The sequence below is a fragment of the Anarhichas minor genome, unplaced genomic scaffold (genome assembly GCF_050575085.1).
Source record: "Anarhichas minor isolate MPS153535 unplaced genomic scaffold, ASM5057508v1 ptg000022l, whole genome shotgun sequence".
NCBI classification, from domain to species: domain Eukaryota; kingdom Metazoa; phylum Chordata; class Actinopteri; order Perciformes; family Anarhichadidae; genus Anarhichas; species Anarhichas minor.
Genome location: NW_027466468.1, coordinates 2460218 through 2473442, shown reverse-complemented (window position 1 = coordinate 2473442; position 13225 = coordinate 2460218). Strand labels below are relative to the sequence as shown.

Below are 13225 nucleotides of genomic sequence, written 5' to 3'. Positions count from 1 at the left end.
TAAAGTTGCTCCACAATGAGGGACAGGGACAAGCCGGCGTGTCTGTGGATGCCTCCAGTTCTTTTTCCTGCCGGAGGAACTCAAGTGCTCGCACGTCTGTCTGGCTGCTCCCGTCACCAAGACGTCCCCCCACCCCCCCACACACACATACACACTTCTATTTAGTGACTGAATGACAGTAGAGGCAGTGAGCTATGATTACAGGAGCCCATATCTGACCAGATCCTGAATAATCTCCATCCCCTCCCACCAATGAGCAAAAAAAGGGCAGAGGCGGCACAAAAGAGAGGAGAGGAGGCTGCTGGCTCCACCTGGCCCCCTCCACACACGCAGTTGCGGCCACTGAGAGGCAAAGTGGGAGAAAATAATCGACATCCATTCAATTGGAGTCAGTCGGGCTAATCTGAACAGTGGTGGTTCAAATCTGCCAAATGGAAAAAAGGTGGACGATCAAAGAGAGGCCTCCCACACCAATTATTCTGTCTGTATGAAACAATAAAAGTCCTCCTCAACGTCACGTCGTCACTAACCACACCTCCGAACCCAACGGGCTTCAATACACTGGTAACCTCACACACACACACACACACACACACACACACACACACACACACACACACACACACACACACACACACACACACACACACACACACACACACACACACACACACAGAGAGGAGGAAACAGGGAGACCATTGAAATTCATCTCACAGCCTGAATTTACTTAACTGCTGGGTCTGCGTGCGGTGATAAACGGAGTGATGATCCGGCAACACGTCTTTATCCATGCTTTGCTTTAATTAACGGCGGCTTGTTTGTTGAAAAGATGATTAATATGCCAATGAAAATTGCATAATTGAATACCACAACACCCGCACAATCAGGGAGGAACATGCCATTTTTTATGAACTTTTTTTATTATCGTTATTATTGCTATTATTTGGTATTTTAATTCACTTGACAAGCGGGGCCCAACCCCCCTCCCCCCCACCACCTCTAAACAGGGGGAAAAAAGAAAAAAGAAGAGGCCTACAAGGTGGGTGGGGGGGGGGGGGGCACTGTTCTGATATCAATACCTATCAGTGTGAAGGCTGTACATGAGTGTGTGTGTGTGTGTGTGTGTGTGTGAGAGTGAATGTTGGGGGGGGGGGGGGGTTCATTCCTTCAGAGCCAAATAATGATGTGAAGACATCAAACTCGATGGAAGTAACACAATCATGCATATGAAACTAACCACTATCTGAAGCACTTGCACCCCCCCCCCCCCCCCCCCCAAAAACAGCCTTGCAAATTCATGCATGAAAAAGAACTACAAACCAAAGTCCAACTCAAACACACTCTGTAGTTTTATTTAACCAGAAAAAAAGGCCAAAAGAAATTAAAATCTCCACATGCGAGGAAGTTTCAGTCGAGCAGTCCAGAGTTTACCCAGCGTTACCCCCCCCCCCCCCCCCCATCCAGCAACGCTTGCTCGAGCACCCCCCGTGTTAATGCTAAACACACACGCCGGATATTCAACCAATTACAGTGATACCTCTCTAAAAAAGAAGATGTGTGTGAAGCTACAGCATGCCTGGGAGGGGGGAGCGATGCAGAACAAACATATTCAGAGAGCTAAAGGAAGACGCGATGGGCGTCAAGTCCCCCCGGGTGGGGGGGGGGGAACAGAAACACCAGCACCATCAGCTTTGCAAGTCGGCTTCATATTGAGCAACAGCCCCTTCTAAATTATTTTGGACTTAGTTAGTGTGAAATATAATCACGGTACAAAAAACTAAAAAAAGAAGATGTCTTTGTTTTCGGACACAAATTCCGCTGAAATGTGGACAAAATGGCTGGAAGTGAATGATCTTATTAAGGGCATTCTCTGCGTGCCGCATGCCCACGTACAGCCCCACAAAACTAGAGCCGAATGTGGTGACATCTTCCTCAGATGATGAGAACAGCGATTGCATTTTGCCCTATTTTAGATTATATAACTAACAACCATGAAGTTCCCTCATAAAGCCTCTTAGTGTAGCGGATCAGTGACTAAATTTGCATCGCGACGATGCGGCATAGGAGTACAGTGATTTGTCTAATCTCTTGTTGCATATTTCATCATTATAATCACACATTGTGAGAGGAAAATATGTGTGTGTGTGTGTGTGTGTGTGGCAGTGGGGGAGGGTGTTTTCTCAAAATACACACACAGGTGATGCATAAAGCCTGCATCAGCAATCCGCCTAAGAAACGAATGCATTTGGAAGAAAAAATTAAAAAAAGGCGGACAATGTTTACACACAGCACTTTGATTGCAATTTAATTTTACATCACTCAGGGCCCGGAACTCACAGAGAGGCTGATGACGGACTTTCATCATCAGTATCAGCGATCTGAGTGTCATTCATGTTTTTGTGAGACTTGTCTGAAGACTTTGACTAAACCCCTGGAGAAGCGAGATAAAAAAAAAAAGAAATCCTCCTTTTTCCAGAGAGAGAGAGAGAGAATTGCCATGATGCACGTCCAAAGTTTTCTTGATTACAAGACGAAAGAGGGGAAAGGGAAAGGAAAATAAAAAATAAAAAACCTTGAATGAAAGCCCCGCGCTGAAAGTTTCCACTTTGCTGATATAACAGTCAAGTGTGTCTATAAGTCTACTTAAAACGCTTAGGTATCAGTGGAGACAGCTGCGACACCCTCGTCTTATGATTCTGTCGAGACAGTACACTATCAAAACCTTTCATACCGCTCCCAAGCTACATTTCCGGTGACAAAAGCTTTGCGAAAAGCCTTCCTGAAGGATTCATCTATATCCTAATATTTCCAATCCAATTTAACTGGAGCAGCCGGAGTGGTCTGAGCGCTAGTTTACCAATCTTTGCTTTCCAAGACTCCGTGTGCTGAAGGCTTGAGGGGTTCAATCAATGGCGCTTTGATCTCGGCTGGAACCATAATTATTTAACATTGTTACAAGGATTTCTCTAATCCATCCTACCATTAAATCCCTTTTACACCCTCATCTTCTGCAGCCTAATCTGAATCTGGGTGCTCCGTTTGTCTCCCTCTCTCATTTCGGCGCGCCCCTCCTTCCTTGCCGACACCCTGACTTTTTATAATGGACTCGGGCGCCGAGTTGAGAAAAAACCCTGCCTTGTTTACCGAGAGCCACCTGACTGAACTGCGCTCGAATGGACTGAGCAAGAATTTTAAACGTTTTTTTTCTTTCCCTCCGCTGTATTTTGCACTGAAGTTTGGGTCAGTTTGTTTTTTAGTTCCTTTGGGGACGATTGTTGAAAAAGCAATCTGACTGAAATGCAAAAATGTGAACATTATGAGCAGCTTGATTACAATAAAGACGCCATATACCTCCACTTTCATTTGAGCATGTTTTCACCCTCCAGAAGGAGAAGTTTCTTCAGATGAAACTGAGGGAATTTCACAGTTCAGGTGCCTGGTGCCCCCAAAGGTTTAATCCCATCTGTTTATTTCGCTGATCACTTTGACTCCCAACAGAAAGGGCCCACTGTCCTTTTTTTGCAAATATTTGCGCGCCTGTGTTTCACCGTGATATAAATAGCAGCACGGGGCACAGCAAACATTTGTTGAGGCACCTGCCACAGCATCGTGGCCATCTGGCCCTCCAATCCTCCTCGCATGGCATATGTGCATTAATACCTGTAATGGTTATTGTTGTTTTTTTGGAGACTGGAAGAAAACGGCCACAGTCCCTTCTGGGTTGGCTGGAGTCAGAAATGAGACTCGAGAGTTTTTACATCTGAGTGAAGCTGCGTTTTGAGCGTGTTTGATGTCTTGAAAAGGGAAAGGAAGGGGGGGGGGGGGTCTCTTTGCCTGTGCTCCGTCTGTGTCTGACCGTCAGGTTGATTCTCAGATGGCCGCTCCTTCATCCGACCCCTGCCTCTCGGCCCTGGCCGATGCCCAGCTGGCACCGGGGGCCGAGCCAGCCGGGCCACGCCGATGATCACATGGCTGCTGTTACCTCTCTGTCACACTCCTCTGCTGTGTGCCTTATCTTACCTCTTAATTTGCTGCAATCTCTCGGATCCCGAGGTCACCGCTACAAGTGATGTCAAATAAAGATTTACTTGGCTTCAGTAGTGGAAGTGAACGGTTAAACCACTGTGGGATTTACAATGCTACCACCTTAGCTGCACACTGACAGCTGCAGTAGCATGAGCCAGTCTATACAGTATTTAATTTTATTTCTGCTGGAAAGCACCTCGTGGTTTATGTAACTGACTTTTAGTATCAAGTACAGGTCGAGACCCTGAAACACTGTGTCCTACATTCCCCATAATGCAACTCAATCACATCTATGGTTGTAGCCTCCCTGCCTGTATAACAGGGGTGGTGGAGGTAATGGGATACATTTACTCTCATCAGCTTAACAAATTCGCTTTTGTTTACTTTGACTTCTTTCGGTACTTAAAAAAAAATTGGTTATTTCAGGCCTGCTTTCACTTAAGTAGTGTTTATCACACGTATAGCGCGTGGCTATATTTCGAGTTGTGTCTGGTACAGAGTGAAAACAGAAGTCCTGATAAACTGTGAGAGAATAAAACAGTAGAAAAGAGATGAATCAGAGAAGAAGCTGCAGGTGTGTCTGCGGCCACAGGAGGGCGGAGCTCCAGGTAGGAGATGCTCTGCACCCCGGAAATGACACGTCAGAAACGTTTGCGTTTACAGGCCGCCGAGTTCACGGGCCCGGGGTCACTTCAAGCACGGACAAGTTTAGGACCACATAGACGGTGTGGATATAATTAGCATTATTGTACCTCGTTATAGTGAAACAAAAATGTTGTACCTATCTCAATTAATTAGAGGTCGCACCACCCACTACGCTCGTGACCTGTGCAGTTGGAGAATGCTGGACTTTGCTAGCATGCTAAATGCTAACAAGCTACTGATGGAACTTCTACCTTCAGTGAGGCGTGTGAGGACTTTCTGCTGTTTGAGACTGTTAACACCGGATACCTGCTCAAAACGGACCAGAGAGTGGACTGGTTATACTGGGACGGAGAGGCGGAGCGGGTATATTACGCGTCGAGGGTAAACGTTGAACCTGGAGCAGACTGTGAAGGACTTGGCGGTACCGTTCAGACAGGCGAGTACAACACGCTGCTGAGGTGCATTTTATTTTAATTGATTATCAGTTGTGTGCACAAACTGCAGTGTGGCCATCTGTTGGTTTGGACATAAGGAGTCTTGTTGCTGTTGTTGTATATGTTGACATTTAATGCAATCTCTTTTGCAGCCCAAAAGATGTTCTTTAAGTTATCTGTAGTATCATATAGCTCCCTCAGTAATGTTTACTCAGAATCATTTAAGTACCACCTCTCATCTTTCCACCTCTGCTGTTAAATGCCCATGTCTTTCAAAGTCCAACCAAAGGAACGACAGTTGTTTGCCAATTTCTCAAAATGGTTGCCCATGGCGAACTGGCAACCCTTACTGTCGAGCCCTGCGGTCCAAGCACAAGTTCAAACAACCCCGATGACATCATCGGGGTTGTTTGACCTTCTCCCAGAGCCTAAAGGGTTGTAGGGTCAGGGGCTGTATGAGTAAACTAAACCCTTTTAATAATAAGTCATTATTTATTAACAAGTCAATAAAGCTGTATTGTATCCTTTTCTCTATCTATTGTGAAATTGAAGACTTGATTAGCATGAAAAAGTATTCATGTATGCTACACTACAATTAATTCAAGTACAGGGCTTTATAGCCAATGTAGAGTTCTGAGTTATATAGATATGTTATCTTAAATTTCATTACATCATTGGTGGACAACACAATACGTGCAGTTAGTTTAAGACGACTGAAACAAACGGTATCTTGCAGGCTGAGCGCTTTGAGCGGAAACAGCATGCGATCATAATTACAGCAGCTCTTAACGAACCCTGGATTTTCATGACTTTCATAAGGGGGTGTAGTTTACACGAGCACGCATTTAGATAAGGCTGAGAACAAGTTCATTAGCGGAGTTAGCTAGCTAACAGACACCACTCCCAATTAGCCTGGAGGAGAGCGAGTGGGGAGAGAACGAGAGAGACTGAGTCAGATTCCTATCAGCGCCAGTCCGTGAAAAATGAATAGAATAGCATGACACGCTATCTCCCAAATCAGCGGCTGATTGCGAAACACCCGTGACTAGAAATGAACACGAGACAGAAGATCAGTGTGCAGATTTGCTTACGGACATACTTGTAGAGAGACGAGTGCAGAGAAAGGGAACTCGCTGGGTGTTCCACATCAGAGAACCAGCACTCTCTGCACAGCGGCTATATCAGATTAATAGTGAGTCATTCTGTACGCTTCTCTGCCGCTACAGACAAGAGGAGACAATCAGAGAACACGGGGCAATCGCGGACAGCACTTGACATGAGTTACGAAAGTGGAGATGAAATGCAGGGACAAGAAAGAGAAAAAAAAAAAGAAAGTTCAATTAAAGGATGTAGATTGTAAAGGCTTTTGTTGTTACTCAGCAAAAGGGAAGACGGCGCGGAGGTGCTTGAATAGAATCACCAAAGCAGGTGGGCATGTTCCGAGTTAGCCCACCTCATTAAAAGGCTTCACTTCCCTTTTTTTTTTTTTTTTTTTTTATGCAACGGCCATTACACATCCTATTCAGATGCACACACGCGGTGATTAAAAATTATCTGTTGGAGATGGTAATCACACCTGCTTAAACTTAAGCCAAAGAATAACAAAGAACTTTTGAATGCGGAACTATCTGAGCATTTACAAAGAGATTAAAGGGGAGACAGTCTCAAACTAAATAAATTTGCTTTTAATCGCTCTGAACAGGAAGTCATGTCATTTCAAATGTCCCTATCTGATTGTCTGATTCCCCCCTCTCTTTATTCAAATTACAACATGCCCATCTGACTTTTCCAGCACAATGGGGAAAATTAAAAAGGGAAATGACCTTTCATGGCCGCCATGATGGGAGAGTGAATGGCATTATTATGCACCAAGATTAATTTCTGCCCACTCTGTGCTGCCCATTGAGAAAACAGAGCGGAGGGGGCACGAGTGCCTCGGCGTAAATCATCACATCATTGAGATGTCCACAGAGTTACATCGGTGGTTTCATGTTGATTACATGTGCTTTCCTTTGACCAACCCGGCTCGACTGTACGCGTATATATACAGTATATTACCGTGTTTCTTGAACTTGGATGCAGCCGTGTGCTAAGTTGCCCATTTTCCCCATTAGAGATAAGGACACAGCGCGGAAGCCTTCAAACTGGATGTCACTCGATAACTCCGAACCACTCGGGCTGTGGTTTAGTAAAACATGAAATGGGCATCGTGTCTCACATCACCTCCTCCGCAGTTCAGCCGTCCTCGCTCGCTGCATGCGAGGGACACTTTACTCCCGCAAAACTCTCGCTCTCCGCCGCCTGTCCAGCAGTGTGTTCCTGAGCCTCTAATACTCATTCTGATGGCTAAGTAGAAGGGGGAGGATAATTACAGTCAGTCATACATCGAGTCATGCTACATCCATCCCTCCTTTTCAAAGCGGTATTTTTTAAGCTCAGCATTTTCTCGCCCCAAAAGGGCCCTTTTTTCCGCATGTGATGCTTTCTTTTTTGTCACGGCCCCCATAGTTCAGAGCTGACCCCCTCAGCCCTGTCCCCTGACTGATCACAGTGATGGTTTATTACTGTCGTCCCAGCGTTCTTATCTTTAGCCAGCAATGCTCATTTCCTTCCCCAGATTTAAATGCAAATGTGAAATTTAATGATAAATGCATTATCTGATAGGTGCGATAACACTGATTCACTGTCAGTATAAAATACACACCCCGGGGGGCTTCGAGCCAGCAAGCGCAACTTGCCCAAATCCACTTTTTTCTCCCTCTCTCTCCCTCTTTTTTCTCCCCCCTCTCTTCTCTCTTCTCTCTCTTTTCTTTCTTTCTCTTTTTTTTGTACAAACGCATGTACCTGCAATAAATTCTTGAGGTCATTTTATGCATTAAATGAAATCATATTTTGTGTGTTCAGCAGTGTGGGTGCAGGCTATTGCTGAGCAGTAATTGCTGTGCAACTATTTTGTTCAATGTATTATCCATCACTTTGATGAAGTTTCTTTTAGTAAAAGGGCAGCACAAGATTAAAAAAAATGTGTTGTAAACTCTTCAGAAACGCTACTTCTGCTTTGCATTATGGGCACTTCTCTAAAAGATTTACCTGCTTTCTTTGCGCAAGCAATTGTTGGTAATTGAATGTGCTGTTAACTGAATGGTGGGTGGTTTGTTATGTAGCAGGCAGACTTCTGACTCACTTGTCCGTCTATGGTTGCTATGAAGGACGTAATGCTTTCTTACTTTTGAACCATACGTGCTCATTTTGCTCCTTTTCCATTCAATGACAAAATCAATACTGTACTTAACCTCAAACTAGGCACCATGCATTGGAAATTGGTTACTACTGTCCAACATCATCTCACCCCTACTCGTCATAGTTAGTTAATGCGGTAACACGTGGTTGTGACTCATAGTAAATGTCGTAAAACATGGTTGTAACGCGTGTTTAACGTACATCCGTAGTTAATGTTGTAAAGCGTGTTTAACATATTAACACATAGTTAACATTGTAACACGTAGTTAACATTGTGGTTGGGTTACAATAACCTCGGAAGTAATGTCACATGGCTCACTGACGCAGCATCACGTGACATAGCGTCTTTAGTAAAAACAACATTATTTTTGGTTCCACATGGGACACAAATGCCGGTCCCCTGGGTCAAGGTCCTGCGTGTTTATTTGTCCCATCCACCACAAATTCCTCCTGTCCTCAGCAGACTTTCTTGCTCATAATGCTTCTGTTGCTGTTCTGTTGAAAGCCCGGTGCGTCTTGTACGGAGGCCAAAGTGTGACTTGTGCGTCGGTAGCAAGACGCACAGGCCCACTGCCCGAGCGTCGGTATTTGCCGCCCTGGGAATGAGACCAGGCTCAACCTTCAGATGGCCCTCAGTGGCCATCTAGGAAAGTGATATTAAGACTTCTCTTACTTGGACCATCCCAGTCATCTGGCCCCACGATGGTATGCCTGGTCTTCTCGCCCTGCACGTCCATCTCCGACTCTCCTACTTCTCGGTTGCCATCTTCTTCTCCTGCAGGGCAGAAAAAGAAATGAATGAAGTCATATAAAGCACACAAGACAAAATGATAGAATTACTCAATCCAAATGTGCAATGCCTAATTTAATGAAGCGCTGCATTATAGACTGTGCTGTTCTTAGGACTTAAGAAAAAAATAATTTAGTTTTATAACCCTTTCCTGTAATGTTTGAGTGTCACAATGTGAAGTCATGTGAGCCATTGTCATTGTGTGCGACTGTCTGTATAGTTTGTTGAATGTCTATTTTGCAGTGAGATCACCAGGTCCAGCTGCATACTTTTATGTAAAAAGGAGTTCCCATGAGTGCTTGCAGGAACAGGAGGAAGCCCCGTGGAACAGGAAGGAAAGCAATGTGTGGGAGAGAGGTGGCTATTTATTACCGTTTGATCTATTGTGGAGCGAGCGAGAATGTGTGTTATAGGATGTAGGGCTGATTTACAGTCGCGAGGCTCACACGGACCACGCTAAGGGATATTTGGGTATCTCTCTCAAGGATGTAAATGCTTAAAGACCTTGTTAAACAGACTCCGCCTCCCGAGTGTGCAGCAAGCAACACTGACTGGGGCGCTTGTTCGGCGCTCTAAGATACACTTACTGTAGAAAAAAAGAGAAATCTATTTTTGCATGTCTACAGTAAGCACAGTTTGTACTCAAAGTTTATAGGCACATAAATCAGTGCGCAGTAGGTGAACCCTCGGTGCGGTGCTCCGGATAAATCCACTGTGGCTGACACAGTGGCCGTCTCTCCAAACTCGGGCGAGTGAGAGCAAATCTGCTCGGGGCGCATAGCGCCGGTTGATAGTTTGTGGAGGAACACTTCTCCCACTTTTGTCACCATATCGTTTTCGGCCCTTTGATGTTTTAAACCCCCCAATCGTGAACGGTCAAGGACAGGCCTGGATTACTACAATGGATTACTACACTTCACACACTCGACAAGGAAGAAAAGGGGATCGACGTGTAGATTTAAATGTCAAATATGACAGAGACAATGCATCGTAATGATGTAGCTCATACAGCACGTCCATATGATAAAAATCATACCAAATATGATGGGGCATATATACATGTTGTTGTTTACTATAGCTGTATCGGTCCCCCCCCCACAACTTCCAAAAAGCATTTCAGAGTGTTAGTTATCACACTTCCAGCGACAACTGCCACGGGACACACACTACTTCACTCCAGCGCCGTCCGTCCTCAGTTAGGTTAATCTCCAGATCAAGCGCACACACACACACACACACACACACACACACACACACACACACACACACACACACACACACACACACACACACACACACACACACACACACACACACACACCATGCTTGTTTAGCTATTTTTTTTTCACATGGCTCACTTCAAAGAAGGTAGCAAACATTGCCAAAAGGATGTCAGCTTTCTGCCTCGTGCTGAAAGAGGAGACGTATACGAAGGGGGAAAAAAAGTGATGCTGAAGGGAAGTGTGCAGGAACATGTCCTACTTACAGTACATGAGGTCATTCTGACCCAGTTTTGCTTATGCAAGTGTCTGCTTGGGCTGGCGATTCAGCCCCCCGCTCCTCTCCCACTTTCCCCAGTACATTATCAGAGAGCCCACTCAACTAAATTCCCCCACTATTTATTGTTGGGCCCGGAGAAAGCTCTTCAGCATACCAGGCTCGTATTATGACGAGGATAACAAAGGCGCATATCAACAGTTCCTTCCAATGGAGCGGAGTTAAAAAAGAAGAAGAAGCTGGCGAGATAACATTAAAGGCACTACCTTGATCTCAGGCGAACATGTTAAGCCCTGTAACGAAACGTATTGGAAGTGTTTAATTACAGCCCGGGAAATGAAGCTACAAGATGATTCCTTAATTAAGCAGTGATTAAGGATTTTCTGCCTTCTATCTAGCGCAGTTTGCAGTGCATTTTAAACACAATCGCCTCGGCAACCTCACAGGGAACAATGTCACAGGGCTTTGATGAAGTTTTCCTGCACAAATGTCACACGGCAGAAGAAGTGCTGGAGCAGCACTCCTTTTGCTTACAGTACGGTTTGATGAAAAACGGCACTACGGAGGGAATGTGGAGGCTCATTTTTTTAATGGTTTTAAACGACGGAGGAGATCTGACCTTTCTGATAGAGGAACAGATTGATTGAGGTGCTCCGTTCGTTCGCAGAGGTCCACAGTAAGTAATAGAGATTCGGCCTTGTTTCATCATTTGAATTGAAACCCTCTGCCGTCTTATCAAGGGAGACAGATTGTCAATGATCATCCTCTACATTATCACCTGGATCATAATTTACATCTGGCTTGGGCTCCATTCCTCGCGCAATCAAATGGAGATACTTAAGGTTGAGTGAGAGAAGGCTGAACGGAACAGAAGGGACATGGAGGGGGTTGGGGGGGGGTGCTGGGGAGACGAGGCGGCCTGCTGGGCGAAAGGGTTGGCGGGCATGCAAGAGGAGCCAGTGAGCTGTTAAAATCAGCCCTATCGCCGCTCTATCAAAGGACAGCTCTCTAGCCAAATCGCAGTCGCACGCAGCGTGCTACGCGTCCGGGTCAATAAGCTTATAGCCGATTTACACAAACAATTCCTGGAGCAAGGTAGCAACAAAGTCATATTGGCTTTTTTTTCTCCCCCCCCCCCCCCCCCCCCCCCCCCCCTTTTTAGCATTGTCTCTGCCAAGGCAGCCCTTGAAAATGTCAATCTCTCGCGTGCGACTTTAAGGAGCTCAGAGCACTCTAATCCTGGCCACTGAGTCCAGAGACAGGTCACAATTCCTGCAAAATGGAGTATAAGTATTTTTTAAGTCTTCACATGAGATTGCACAGGTTTCCATGTGTTACTAACCCGCTGCCACTTTCCTAAACCCATCCCAATCTTGCTAGTGTTTGAGCTCGGCAGTGATTTTCAGAATGTAATATTATATTAGGAGGGGGGGGGGTGCCCGTCTGCCTGCCCGCCCGCTATCCCCCCCCCCCCCCCCCCACCACCACCAGTGGTAGTGCTAGTCTGTTGATATTGCATATTTGCTTGTTGATGTAGATTACGCTGCGACAGATAAAGTCCAATCCAGGAAGCAACCTTATTCACCAAAGTCAAGCATGGCTGTAAGACTTCCCTGCTATCTGAAAAATAGGTTTGGATTGCGTGCAATTTGTGGGAGGCAGAGGCACTCCAATGGAGGGAGGCTATTAGTGAAATGCCTCGCCACTGTCTCTTTAAATGCCAATAAATTCCCATCATTACAGAATCTGGCAGTTTTCCTCCCTGTCTGCAGCCCGGGTCTTTATCTCGCTCTGCCTCAGTCTCTGAGCATGTAGATCTGGCCCAGTTAGATTGTCATACTTAACAAACATTAATGATTAATTTCCTCCACTGAGTCAAATGGGGCTAAAGGGATGACGCGATTCATCTTATCGCACCGCAAATTAGCATTTCCCCATATTCTCCAGCATCGACTGTGTATTAAAATTCCACATTTGCCATTCTGGGCATCGGCAGCTGTGGCGAAAGCGCCAAGGAGATCTTCCTCCCGTGTTGCTGGGGATTCTGATTGCCTCTGTGTTGCACAAAGAGTGGCATAATTAATTCTGCCACTTTCCGTTGGTTACTGTACGCCTCTGACCGCCGCAAGTCAAATTGCTCACCGAGAGGTTATTCCACGGGTCAAGGTGGGTTTGTTGTTCGCCGTGTTAAGCACCGCGCGTGCGGTCCCCAGCTCTCACTCTTCACTTCCACTGTGATAAAATGTTCCTGATTTTTTTTTTTGGGGGGGTAATTTGGGGAGAGCGCAATATGTTCTTACTAGTTGGATACATAAACGCTCACAACAGCATCAGAAACAAGCAGTTTGAGCTGAAAAATCATGTTGTTTTTACCTCCCATAAAGGCGTCTTACATCGAGGAAGTGAGATACATGAAATGACATGTAAATCTAATGTCGGAGCAAACTAAGGAAGTCGTTTGTCATCAGACAACACTTGGAGCGCACAAAGGGAACAGCTTGTGGCAACACCCTGTGCTGAACTTCACAGATAGCCAACAATAAAAGACGGGGTGAAACAGCAAGGTGAAATTTCACAATTTCAGTAAAAAGAA

The 13225-nt window shown here is 45.5% G+C and overlaps 1 protein-coding gene across 1 annotated transcript in view; it reads right to left on the bottom strand.

Annotated features, from left to right (window-relative positions):
* Positions 1 to 13225, bottom strand: part of zfpm2a (zinc finger protein, FOG family member 2a) — a 117656-nt gene that overhangs the window by 69393 nt on the left and 35038 nt on the right. The window contains exon 3 of the mRNA XM_076096573.1: positions 9019 to 9120. Coding sequence (XP_075952688.1) covers positions 9019 to 9120 — 102 coding nt within the window. The remainder of the gene's footprint in view (positions 1 to 9018; positions 9121 to 13225) is intronic.